The 14537-nt window shown below is 39.8% G+C and overlaps 1 protein-coding gene across 1 annotated transcript; it reads right to left on the minus strand.

Annotated features, from left to right (window-relative positions):
* Positions 1-478: 478 nt before the first annotated feature.
* lpar4 (lysophosphatidic acid receptor 4) lies at positions 479-9482 on the minus strand. Its single transcript, XM_085906372.1, has 3 exons — positions 9284-9482; positions 3579-4324; positions 479-1801 (listed from the first exon to the last, which is right to left on the minus strand). The coding sequence occupies exons 2-3, from the start codon at positions 4152-4154 to the stop codon at positions 1313-1315; spliced, it is 1065 nt and encodes a 354-aa protein (XP_085762498.1). The 5' UTR covers positions 4155-4324; positions 9284-9482; the 3' UTR covers positions 479-1312.
* Positions 9483-14537: the final 5055 nt, after the last annotated feature.

Below are 14537 nucleotides of genomic sequence, written 5' to 3' on the forward strand. Positions count from 1 at the left end.
CTTTGTTCGGAGTCCGTGTTGTATGACATTGGCTGGATTCAGGCCAGTGACATATTGACCACTTTCAAACCCCAGTATCTGTTCAAACACGTGACGTGTTGTAAGACTGTGTATCTCCAAATAAAATCAAAGTTGGCTTGCCAACTGTCACTATGCCAACAGTTGGCCAGTCAATAAAGCATTCAAAACAACCACTACTCCCTCTCAAGGAGGTTAACACCTCTGTGTACTGGCAAGCTTGCCACTTCAATTCAGTGTAAAATCCTAGTAAAGGTAAGTATGATCATTATCATAACCTGTTGCAACCTATGCTGCTTCAGCAATAGCACTCAATCTGCAAAATGTGCTGACTCATGCGTTTTTGTTCCCTATTACTTGTGCTTTTAGGTGATTATTTAGTCAACGCTGTTTAGCCGTACTTTGGAGTGTGTACACATTGCTGTGAGACTTTGAGCAGATCTACAGTCTCAGGCCAGATTAGGACAGAGAGACCTCATTCAGAAGTGAACAATGGACCATTGCTTCGGCCATAATAAGCATTTGGCCTGTGACACAGCACACATGCAGGCCAGAGTCCTCAAATGGATCCCAACCGCCTCTTGCACCTACGACAAGAACACACTGGCTGCATGCTGAAAACACAGTAGGACAAACTGCTATGTGAGTTCAAACATCTTACCATGCTGTACTAGGGTGGACCAAACTAACAAACTAAGAAGCAGGGGACCGGAATAATAAATGCAGCAATGAGAGCAATTCAAAACATTTATTTTCATTTAATGACCCCATACCTAACACGACACGTTTTTTTTTTTCTCTCCAGATCAGCTGTATAATAATAACATGTCTAAACTGGATCATAACACTGATATCCGAGATTTTAAACAATACAAGGTGTGGGCTCAGTGAGTTATAAAAGTCATTAATATCAGATTTGAATATCCAGTGCATAGTGTGTGTGTGTGTGTGTGTGTGTGTGTGTGTGTGTGTGTGTGTGTGTGTGTGTGTGTGTGTGTGTTAATGTCTGAGTTATTTGAGGTTCAAGTGTCATTGTGTCATCCCAAGGACTACAGTATAACTGCTGTCCTGGTTTCAAGTCTTCTTCGTGTTAACTTGTAATAAACACATAGTACATTCCTCTGCTCCAAAGTGGTGGATTAATCAGCAAAGCCCAGACCATAGTTTAGGATTTACAGCAGGACTAATCTGCAGAGTTATGCATTTGCCACTTCCAGGACCAAACAGTCGATACTTTACTTTTGAAATCCAGGTTCTCTCAAACCTTATCCTTGTTTATCTTTTTTTCATCTTGTCAAAACTCACTCTCTGATACTTTAGTCTCTTTCCCATTCCTCGTCAAAGTGTGCGTGTCTCTTGGGAGAGCGTTTTCCGGGTCCTGTGTCTCCGAATCGCTACGGGGAATACTCCCGGGTCGAGAGCCGGATCCTTTGCTCCCCAAGGTCAAACTTTTTTGAAAACTCTCAGAAGTGAAGTAGTAGACCACAGGGTCTAGGCAGCAATTGAGACTGGCCAGACACAGAGTGATAGGGTACAAAGTTCGTGCAAAACGCTCCACGGAGCAGTTAGCTAAGGCCTGGGTCCTCACCAGAGCATACAGAAAGAGAATAGAGTTATATGGTACGAAGCAGAAGATAAAGATCCCGAGATGGACCAGAATCATCCTCAAGACGCGTCTCTTGCTGTCACAGCCATGGCCAACCGTCACTGGACGACGTAGTGTTCTTAGGACCAGAGAGGAACAAACCAAGTTGGCCAGGAGGGGAAGTAGGAATCCCACAATCTAGAAAGACAAGAAGCATGTGAGTGCTTTTTTGATTTGTAGTTTAGTTATTGGGAGGTACACTTAGAAACAGAAATAAAATTGTGGACTGTAAGCCAAAAAAAATATTTAAAAAATTACCATTCTTGGGAAAGAGGCCACGGTTTTGTTTCACGCTACTCTCCAGCCTGGTCATATATGTATTAGGGTTTGATCTAGACCAGGCGTCGGGAACCTATGGCTCTTTTGGTGACGTTATTAAAAAGAATACATTAGTACATTCAAAAAATCGTTGGTCATAATTAAAATACGTGCATTTAATTGTATCGAGGTTATCGTTTTTTTTTTAAATGGTATGGCTCTCACAGGAAATTATTTGTAAAAAATGGGCATGTATGGCTCTGTCTGCCAAAAAGGTTCCCGACCCCTGATCTACACCAAAACTCTGTAAAAATCTGCAGTAAACGTGTGTGGTTTACAGACTGTGGGAAAATCTATGTATCTTCACCCTTGTCCTCTATGTTCTTTACATTTTACAGCCACATTGATGTGTTGTTGAAATATAATATATTAATATAATATGACAGTGGATGATACACGCCTACAGCTCTGAAACAAAAAAGTCACATTACAACAGAACCTCTCAAATTTATAATGTGACCATCCACAAAGGAATTGAATTCAGTTTCCAAATAATATCTGGGCCAAATTGTTTCCGTCAAGTCACAAAACTTGTGTTGAGTTCAAACCATCATCATGCGTTGTTTCAGCATACTACAAAACCTCAGTTAAGCAAAGAAAAGTCCAGGCCACCAATTTGCTAAATATTGGAAGGTACAACTGAAATGTTCTTATTAGGATCCTTCCTTCAAGTGTACACCTCCTCTAAACTAGTAAAATCCCCCCTCAAAATGCATATTAATCTATTATTGATCCGAACATCATGGTTCACAGAATAAATTTGTGTGTGATCACAGGCACTGTGGATGCCCCACCCCCATCCAATAGTGTCAGGGTGTCTTTAAAATATATATAGCCATGACTAAATAATAAAAGATTATTCCATGCAGTTACATTACAACAATTACATTACAGCCTACTATTACTTTTAAATAGTAACAAAGTTGAAAACACAACTACACATTTATACGTCCTATCCAAAAATTTTGTTTTTATCAGATTGGGTTATTTTTAGGATACCGCCCAACCCGACAATAAACTGGTTTAGATCATGCGTTAGAATGGCCCAGACAAAGTCCAGACCTAAATTCCATTGAAGCATCTGTGGCAAGACTTAAGAATTTCTGTTCCCAGATGCTCCCCATCCAATGTGACTAAGCTTGAGCTTTTTTGGGAAAGAACGGGCAAAAACCTTTGTGTCTAGATTTGTTTTGCAGGTTTTTGTCCCTAAATTTCTCTTTGTTTATGAATTAAACAAATGTTGAAGGGCAAAGTATTGTAAGAGTCAAATGTTATACATAGTACGTTTTTAAAGTGATAAAAATATAGGTTAATGTATTTGTTATGTATTCTTAGAATTAATCGACCGATTAATCTCAAATCGGTTTCATTTTCTGTCAAATATCAGCATTGGCCTAAAAAAATTCTTATCGGTCGTGCCCTACTGCAAAGTCTTGACGCAGGGGGACTGAATACAAATGCACATAAAATTTTGAAAACTGTATTTGTTCCCTTTCTAATTTACAAGTAGGTGCTAATTTGTCTAGGCGCGAAAAAGTTCAACGCACTGTATTCAATCATTAAGACGGCAAAAATGTGTTTTCTGTGAGAGCTCTACCTCAATAAAGATGGTGATTTTGGAAAGGTAGGTCCTCCACGTACTCTTGGAGAAGCCTTCAAAACAGGTTGTGGCTCTGTTTGTGCTGTTGATGGTAGAGAAGAAGGTGACTGATATCCCTCCTCCCACAATGGTCAGCCACACAGCTGCACACACCATTGCGGCGTTCTTGCGCGTGCGGATGGCGCGGGAGTGAAAAGGGTAAACGATTGCCAAAAAGCGGTCAACGCTGATACAGGTGAGGAAGAGCATGCTGCCATAGATGTTAGTGATGAAGGCTGTCCCCGAAACTTTACACAGTCCGTCTCCAAATGGCCAGTGGCGGTTAACATTGTAGAAGACCTTAAATGGCAACGTAAAAACAAATACTAAATCAGATAGTGCTAAATTAGTCATAAACATGGTCGTCTCATTGCGCATTTTCATGCGAAAGCAGAAGACAAAGAGCGCAGCACAGTTGGTGATGAGGCCCAAGACAAAGACCACACTGTAGACCACCGAATACAAGTTGTACTTGAAGGAGTCGTCAATGCCGCAGTCCTCCATCCCGGTCTCATTGAGCACCAAACTCGCCATGGTGAGGGTGGAGAAGGCTCCGAGGAACAAACTCGCACCACAATATTGTCTTAAGGAGGAAAGGGCGATAATATGTGTGGAGTCCAGGTGTCAGCGGGATATTCCCCAGTCAAGTTTTCTCCAAGCCATCATGGACACAATAATGTAGGTGCTCAGGATGCTCAGTACTCCTGTGGAGAGAAGAAGAAGAAGTTGTCACCAAGAAGCATCTGACACAAAGTAAACCTGAAGATGTCGTCCGAGCTAGTTAATGTTACCCGGCCACATTTTGTGCCTGCTTTCTCTTTGTGCGTGTGCTTTCTTGTAACACATGCTATTCATATTAAGCAGAATTGAGGAAGGGAAGCAGCTATGAGAGGCCAAAGGTTAAACACACTCAAACTACTACATCCACTCATGTGCACACTCTGCTCAATCTAAATCCACTCACAACCATAAAAGTACACGCAGAGAGGCTTAAAGTTGAGCTTCAACTGGTTTTGATTCAATTCAAACAATAGAAGCTCAGACTACAACCAGAACTACGTGAACATGTTTTTTTTGCATGTTCAACACAGTCTTATTGAAATTCTACCTGTGCTCGCTGGTATGTCCGGATGTCCATCCTTATTCCCTAACCCTTCAATAACTAGTAGTATATAATATTTAATATTTAAATTTCTTGTTGTTATTGTAAAGTACTGCTGTTTTCTCAGTGGGGCATTTTTTTGGCTCCACTGCAAGCATGAATTAATAAAGTCAAATCAAAAAAATCAAATCCACACTAACCTCCCCACCAGCTAAACCGTACAAACCATGATGCTGCTTCTGCCCTAACAACACAAAACCTCAGAATGAACAGTTGATGCTATCATCATCATTTAGTGACTCAGTTCAACCCAAAATAGAAGATTTATACTCACTGAATTTTTTGTTTTAAATGTAAAGTGCACTATAAATATAATTTCTTATTATTATTATGATTATCTAACACAATCTCTTTGGGCTTTAGAAAGGAAATGCCACTTTCTCAACAAATCATCACAGCTCCTTTGGTGTTTTCTAGTGGAAGCACAAATAAGAAACCAACACTTGACTATAATCTGAAAGTTGTGGGCAATCAGACCAGGCTTTAAGACACGATACTGTAAATCTGCTTCATTCTCCTGCTTTCAAGGAGGCGCTGTTTTGCATTCATCCAATATCTGCAGATATCTCTAAGTCCAGATCTATTAAATAAAAACCAATTTTAGACGACTAAGTAGGAGACAGAATCGAGGCCTATCTATTGCGTGTAGAAAACTCAAGTGAGTTTGGATGTGACTCACTGAACAGACGCCCCAAAGAAAACACAGAGCTTGCGGACTTCATTGGCAGTGTCCATCTTTACGGCATTTTGACACGCCTTTCAGAAAGTTGATGTTCACAATGCCTACTCTGTACCCATCTGAACCAAACACAACCTAAGCAGGCAAACACTAACATGTACCAGTCCTCAAACACACGCCAAGGAACCGTGGCAGCGGTGGTTTGATGATCGCTACGCATGAGAGAGCTACAGATGGATAGCTCAGCATGCTGTGGCTTATGTTGGCCAAAAGATTACAGGCTCCATGTGTGTTTGGTTTCATGCACAGGGTCACGAACAGCTGCACTTGCAAGCAGAGACCCTTGGACGGTAATGGTGACAGAAAGAGGCCTCTGGGATCTGCTGATCTCTAGAGCTTGAGTTCAGCTTGTACATCCAGCTGTTGCCTTCTCTCACTCTCATGGCTGGCTTGAACTGGCACATGATTAATTCAAGAATGTCTTCTTGGGGAACAACGACTTTGCAACAGTTATCACTGTGATCTATAGCTGCCACTAAACGGCCACTATTTACAGTACATCATATTCCCCAACCTTTTACCGTAATTTTGGGATTATAAACTCCTCCTCGATATAAACAGCACCAGCTAAAATTAGAGGAAAATTCAGTTTTGTTTATATATAAACCGCACTGGACTATAAGACACAAGTGTTTTAAATGAAATGTCCTCATTTCTATTACATGTATTACCAAAACAAATCCTTTTACAGCAGGGGTGGCCAACCCGTGGCTCGCGAGCTGCATGTGGCTCCTTTACGTTCATATCAACATTTGTGGGTTTTTTGTATATATTTTTTTGGTAGTTCATGTGTGCTCATGTGTATGAGGTGGCTCTTTGCGGTAACACAGTAAAAAAAATGTGTCTCAGTCTCTGACTGGTTGCCCACCCGTTTTACAGTATCATAAAAATTACGAAAGATCCATAAGCCCCAACAAACTATAAAACGCAGACTTCAAAGCTTGTGCAAAAAGTAGACTTATAGACCAGAAATTATGGTACATTGCTTTTTCTCTTTCCATTCTTAGTTTGGTGTTTTGCTGCCATCCACTCACTTCTGTAACGTTAATTTCTTGATCATGAGATAATTAAAGGCTTGTTTTATTCAATTTGTTCAACTGTATTGTTTTAAAAGAGCATATCCAATTCAATCGGGGGAATCCAGGACTCAAACTTCAGTCAGACGGTAATATATATCACTTTGTAGTTGATACATGTTCAAAAAAAAAATTAAAGCTCAAATGAATTGAACGCCACAAAAAAGTTAGACTACTGTAGAGCAGAGCACTGTTTAAAATGAATTTAGAAGAACAGATAGGCGAATTTCAAAGACTGCTAGTAGTAATATAGTAAGAGATTTACTACTTTTCCTGCTGGCGATTTTATTGTTAGGGTTGATGTTTTCTTTTGTAATTATAGCCGAGTACCTCACCAAACATTTTTTTAACTTTTAAACTACTAGGCTAGAGACAACATAAAGAATAAATACACCACAACAAACGTGTGCTTTCAATGTGTATTGTTAACCATAAATCTTCCTCACAAAATTAACATTAACACAATTAAAAAAGTTATGGACATACTGTACGAGCTAACCAGTGATTAATGCCAATAGAGGACTGATGGGCAGGTATTTGGGAAGCACCAGTCATTGCGGCGTATTCTTGTAGTATTCCTAGTGTGTGTGTTTTGAGTATTAAGTAACCTGTGAGATATAGAAAATTCCAGTCCAAATTGAAGCGTCTTTTTGTTTGTCTCATGATGATGTGACAGCAGTGTTAAAAAAAAATAACAATCATGAGGTTTCAATATAGGAGGGCTGAAATTGCTCGAGATTTGTTAAATTAACGCTACTGATTTTACCAACAGCCTGGAGAGCTTGCTAAGCAAACTCAGGAAAATCATGTCATTTTCTAAAGAATGGAATCATTAGGACATACACGACGACGAGGATTGAAAATTCAATCAAATATTGCTTTGTGTCCCAAAACTTTAGTCTAAAGTGCCTCATTCGGAGAGATTTATTTTTTTATTTTTTATTTTTTTTTTATTTTACACCAAAACAATGGTTCAGAATGCTTCATTTTTTTTGTCAAGGCAAGACCATGATGGAAAAAAAGTGGCATTGTATATAAAATTCATAGCCCAACCTATGATCACCTTGTTCATAAAGGGCGTAAATCATATTTTACGATTTGACATATATATATATATATATATATATATATATATATATATATATATATATATATATATATATATATATATATATATATATATATATATATATATATATATATATATATATATATATATATATATACCGTATTGGCCCAAATATAAGACGACCTTGATTATAAGACGAAATCTGAAACAAATGATTATAACAATATATTTGAGAGAAAAAGCATGTTATTTTGCCTCATTCAAATCATGCAAAAACTGCCTATCACATCTTAATATCTGAACATTTAAATATGTCAACTAAAGTGCAATCACATTTGTAAATGAATGGCTCCTGTTTTTTGAAAAGTAAATAACCAATCTACTGTGATAAAACAACAAAATTGCAATAACTGCATTAACCATCAAAGTGAAGTCTAACAAACAAATTTGAATAAGGAAGAACATCGCAATAAGTATATATATAATATATAAGTATAATAAGTATAATATCTAGACCCCGATTGTAAGACCCCCACTTTTTTTCACTCTTATCTCAAATACACCGTCTTATATTCGGGCCAATACGATATATGATTTTTGTGAGAATTTTTTTTTTTATTGCATTTAATGTTGGTTTCTTGTTCAGCAAGAATTGTAACTTTCCTGCAAGAGAGCCCTTTGGAGAGCAGGAAAAAAAACCTGTCAATTTTTCCGTAATTTCCCCATGTGGACGCGTATAAAGGAATATCTTATTTTATGTCTGCTTCAAACCGTTTGTTGTTGGGTTAGGACAGTGGATCCACTTTTATACATGGAAAAGGAAATAAATAATTTAAGAGCACATATTTTTCCATGTAATTTGTCCATATCTAAAATGTCATTTTTTCTTGTCAAAGATCTAGTAAAGAAGTGTGTGCCGCCACCCCCCCCCCAGTGGAACTGATTAAAGATTGCTGCCTGTTCCACTCCAGCATTTAAGTTGCCTGATATATATAGTATTTAGAGCATGTCCATTGTGGGAGAATACTTGCATGAAGTCCGGGGGTTGTTATGAGATAGTGTGATGGATTGGCAAGCAGTCTCTTCCAGCCATTTGCTAACTTGCTTGTCCTCATTGGGGTCGCAGGTGAACTGCAGCCTATCCCAATTGAGGCTGAGTACACCTTAGTAAATCGCAAGTCACATATAAACAAAGAACCATCCACACTTATTCATCTCCAACTTACATATCAGTGCAAAGCAAATGAATGATGAATAAATGAAACAGCTGCAACTTTAACAATAATTTTATTAAGATGTTGGGATTCCCAGCTTCAATTTAGATAGCACCGATATATACTATAGATGGACTTTATTCCTATAAATCCTCAGACAAATACTTAAGAGTGGCAAATAAATTACAAACCTATTCTTCATAGTTATTGTGGAGGGAAATACGTTTTTAAGTCGATTGTATCTGTTTTGGAGTAGGTCTTTTTTTTTTTTTTTTTTTCAAAGACTGAAGCAAATCGATCATCACGCGCTCCAGCAGCGACGCAAAGTACTGGAGATCTGGAGTGTTAACATAAACCACATTTCCATTCATACTAGTACAAACACAATCGAGTGCAGACTCACTGTGATGAAGTGATGGTGACAGCTCTCCTCACTGGTAGCTGTGTAAGCTGTCACAATTTAAACTCCATACTTCGGGTCTTCTCGTTGCACTTGCCGAGTCTCCAAAATTTGACGAGTTTTGACCTTCCGTGTGAGGTTTGTTTTTCACCTAGGCGCGTTTCTTTTCCAAGGGATCTTTTCAGTCGTGCGTGTTTTCTGCTTGTGGCGTCTGCAGTCGCTTGCTCGCCCCTGGTGCGCGTGCGCGTGCAAGCGTGCCCGCGAGAAGAGCCAAGCTTCCACGGCCACAGGAAGCCAGACAATAGCACCTCGGTCAGGCCGCAGGGGGGAGAAAGGAGGAGGAAGCGTAGTGCGAGGGTTGGTGCTCCTTGCTAAGCTGTTTAAGTGCGCACAAACACTTTTATTGCCCACGACTAAAAAGTGGTGTGAAATCACAAAGCACAACATACAGCCCTACTCGATTTGAATGGGTTAACTAGTTACAGTGGACTCATATACTGCGGTTCAGCACACACAAGTAGTCGCAGATTTTTTTCTCAAATATTTATATGATTAACATTGGCCAATACATGTATTTCGGGGAAAATGTTATCACAGATTTTTACCCCCAAAAAATCAGGTTTAAAGAAAACCTTCCACCTCAAAGCATTGTCAATTATACACCAATCGTCACTCCCCCATCTCTATTCCCTCGCCAACTTTTGCTGAAAAAAACGATCCAGTCCAAAAAATGGAGAAAATCAAATTCGACGCCTGAGAACGGATCGAGGGTTTTCTGTTATCGGTCCTGCCTTCTGGAATGATCTCTCCTTTTTAAAACTCAGTTGAAGACACATATTTATTTTTTGGCTGTCGACCCAACATAAGACCGACTTTGTTGTTATTATTGTCTTGGTGTCTTTATACAAAATGTATATTCCTCCTACTGTAACATTAACTTGTGATTTAATTTACTGTTTTCCCTTTCTTTGTAGTGTGCTATATAAATTATTAAATATTATATTGTATTCTGTTGTATTGTATTGCATTGCATTCTATTCTATTCTATTCTATTCTATTCTATTCTATTCTATTCTATTCTAATTCTAACAACCCGACCCAAACACAAATACTAGCTCTTTCAAATATATCTATGATCTCTCCAATTAGCTCCCAAGAAGATGAAGCATGCAAGCAAACCCATCCAGTGTTTGCCATGTGGACTATGGACACCTGCAAAGTTTTGGAAACATCATTTATGGGGCTTAGCTTACGTGGAGGCAAAAACATCTTGCAAGCTCACTTGAAAACCCCAATGAGCATATTTAAAAAAAAAATTACATCGGAATAAATGAGAAAAACAGTTATCTGAGTGAAAATGTGACTAAACTCACTCTCCAGGGCCGTAAATGTTACTTTATAAAAATTTGACTGAAGGGACGAGATTTACCGAGCCCTATGTCCTCACTTTCTATTTCTTTGTACGTTATAGTTAGCTAGATGGGGATTTAATATTTTTTTCAAACAAGGGACTGCAGACATAATAAGAAACCAAGTGAAAAACCTTTTTTAGTATCCCGTGAGCATTTGTTGGTATTGAAGTGGGTGAAACAGCAACATCTACATATTTTGTTGTTAGACAAACTCGTATACTTTTTCAAGTTCATATGTGTGCAAATCTTATTATTTTATATAAACATAACTGCTCAATCAGAACACGGATACAGGACCCAGAATTTTGTGGCCACATGGGCACAGACGGCGGACACAACACACACACACACGCTTACACATAGGGGCGGTAACCTCCCAATACACATAGGTACCAAATGGTCAGGTGACGCTTTCTCGCCTTTTCTGGACAGTGGAAAACCTTCTGACCTAGAGATGTGGGTTGTTGTTTCATCTGCTGCCATGCCTCGTGTACCTTTTGAACCGTGTACAACACCTTGAAGATCTGAAGGCAAAGGTGACATCCAGGGTTGCACTGATCCACCGCCTTGCTGGAACAACGTGGGGAGCCTCTGCTAAGATCTTGCGGATATCTACTCAAGCGCTGGTCTTCTCTGCAGCAGAGTACTGTGCCCCAGTTTGGAACAGAAGCCCCCATGCCAGAAAGGTGGATGTGGCAATTAACAACGCCCTCCGAATTATAACAGGATGCCTGAAGCCCACCCCTGTGTCCCTCTTGCCTGTCCTTGCGGGAATAGCGCCGGCCAACCTTCGTCGAGAGGCTGCCACCCTCGTTCTTGCCAGGAAGGCAAAAAATAACAACGTGCACATCCTGCATAGCACCACAACAACTCCAGATCCACCAAGCAGACTCAAGGCACGCCACACCTACAACATGGTAGCACGAGAGATGCTCAATTCCATCCCTGAGGACATCTCCAGAGATGTTTGGCTGGCAGCAGCTTGGAAGCAGGAGTTCCTCCCTCATGCACTGTTACATCTGGGATCCAGGAAACAGCGCCATAGGAGGAGACGAACTACCTCGCCAGCAGTGGACCACACCGAACGGTTTAAGAACTGGTGTTGGGCGCTTCAACACATCTATGCAGCAGTGGGGACTGGCGGACAGTGCGGCATGCGAGTGCGGAGACCCCGAGCAGATGGCCGACCACATCATCAACACCTGCCCACTATATAGACCACCCTCGGAGGCCGGCCTCTTTGACCTGGGACCAGAGATGCTGGCGTGGCTCCACGACACTAAGGAGCTCTAACGTTACACGAAAGAAAAAGAACCCTCGTGTACTGACCGCCATTAAACAACCTAAGATCTTGTCAATTAAGAACCAACTGTTAGTCCACATCCTTGTTTTGCTTGCTCAACAACGGACATTGTCTCAGAACATGCAATAGTATCTAGTGTCCACAGTTGACTATCTTTTGTGGAGTGTTGTACCCCAACGCGTTCTATGGACGAAGGTTGTTGAACTCGTTCATATTTTGGACAAACGTGAACTGAACTGAATAGTGCATTTTTGCTTTGTGAACGTTTTTGTGAATGCTCACATTTTGGAGGCAACGAACGGTTTTGAAGGGAAGTCCATTTTTGTTCAAGGACGCCAGTTTTTTCTTCTTAGATATCAAAATAAAAGAGCGAAGAAAGTGCCATGGCGCTTCAGTCGATGTAAACTCAGATGTCATGCAACAGGCATCCCCACTATAAACAATAAGGTGACATCCTATGAGAGCATTCAGGAATTTTAGAAGTTGTAGTGCTCCCAATGGCGTTTAACCACAAATTAGTCTTAAGGAGAATTTATTTGGTTTTAGTCATGTATTTGGGCTTTGCACTTTTATGTCCCAAATTATAAACGTTTTCTGATTCTTTGAGTAAACAAGTTAAGAAATAATACATTCAGTATAAATGAAAAGTTGGTTAAAGCAAATATAATGTTACTTCATGCACTTCATCCTTAGTTTCCTACCTCAGTCTAGCGCTGACAGCAGATTGTTTGTGTTGACACATTCTGGACCACAGTCATGTTTTTGTTTCAATTCACTGAAGAAAAAAACAATTCAAGCAGTTTTCTCTTGTCGTTAAAACTGTACGGTGACAGCACTTGGATACTCGTGTGAATGGAATTGGTGAAAACAATGAGAAAATTACCCATTTGTCAGAGGGTAGCAGCTCGTGATGACCTTCGTTTTTGATTGGGGGGGAGGAAAAAAACTATGAACATTTCATTTTTGGAACGATAAAAAATGTCAATTATGAACTATAAACTGAACAAGTTCATTTTAAAGTTTGTGAACTGAACTTTGAACTAGTTTGTGTGGAAAATGAACTTTCCCAACACTGCTGGTGTGTAACATGGGGTAAATCTTACGATAGCTAAGCCTCGATTTTATGCGGACTTTGGGGGTCCAGAATTTGAACGTTTACCCTGAAAGTACGTTATTTGGAAAGTTTTGGAAGGGGAAAATAATTCTGAGCAATGGCATCGGAAATTGCAGTAGGGAAATACATACTAAGAGACACAAGTTTGCATTTGGGGAATCACATCATTGTTTGGGGTGAAAATTAATAGGATATAATTCACCATGTAGTTTTTGTTGTGTCACTATCCTGCCTCTGCTTTCTGCCTTGTTCCATTGTGCTACTGTACAAGTAATCATATAAAATGCAGCATATTTTTCATTATCATTTGAACTCGTGATTCGACATACAAGCAGAATAATGAATGTGTCATTTTGTGAGGCTTAGTTAATTAGGATGGGTTTTGCCAAAATGTCACAATTTGTCATTGTGCATATTGTATAAATGTGTTTCCCTCTTTAAGAACATGCCATCCAACAACAACAACATACAGTATTTGTTACCATGTTACCATTTGACTGTGTACTTTTTGGAAAATGTAGTGATTATACTGATCAAACCTATGAAATCTCATTGTTTCACAATTTTCATGTCATCGCTGACCTAAAATGTTATTTTTAGCCAACTGATAGGGTGGTGCTGGACTGGGTCCCATTGTGTTAAGGCTGGCATGGGGCTGTTTGTGTGCAAGTGTATATATGTCTGTGTGGGTTGTGGGTATGAGTATATGACAAAGAAAAAAGGGACATTTAACTGAGGGGAAATGGTTTTGGGGGTAGTGTCTGGCCCAACTACAATAGCAGCAGGGAGGACAGGATATCCTGCTTACTGCATAAGCTGAAGTCACGCACACGTGCACACACATGCACAGCACAGATTAATGGAGTACAATACACACCATCAGGTGTTTAACATCTCCATTGTTGGAGTTGCCTTTAGTGTGTGGTGAGTCACGCACCGTAATTAAAGTATAATTGGTGATTTTTCTTATCACAAATCAAAAGCTTGTGTTCCACCCCTAGTTACACTACCTTATGACCTCACAACAACTACAAATTCATACTGACACCATTACAAGTTGCTTCTCCTGGGTTACAAAGTAACAGGTTAGCAAAGGCTGCTTTGAATTTGCCAGCAAGTGTGCAACAAATGATCGAGACCTCTTACGTAAATCAAGCCGTCGGTCTTTGATTTGTTTGTTGTCTTTTCTCAGGCATGTTGGTTTCTTATTTGGCTAACAACCCCTTTAAGTAAAACACGAATATCTGGAAGTGCTGAGGGTCGAGAAGGGAGAGAAACAAAATTCTTTTGTGGTCTTGAAATCGATTGCGTATCTTTCAAAGAATGTTGTCCAGAATGTTGTTGTGGAATGGTTGATGGTGTGTGCAGAGGTCGCCTTGCGCTGCGCCCTGGCCTCTGCACACGCTTGGACCACCTGAGATGTTCATC

This window comes from Syngnathus leptorhynchus, chromosome 2, assembly GCF_054491065.1.
Source record: "Syngnathus leptorhynchus isolate UIUO chromosome 2, UIUO_Slep, whole genome shotgun sequence".
Classification (NCBI taxonomy): domain Eukaryota; kingdom Metazoa; phylum Chordata; class Actinopteri; order Syngnathiformes; family Syngnathidae; genus Syngnathus; species Syngnathus leptorhynchus.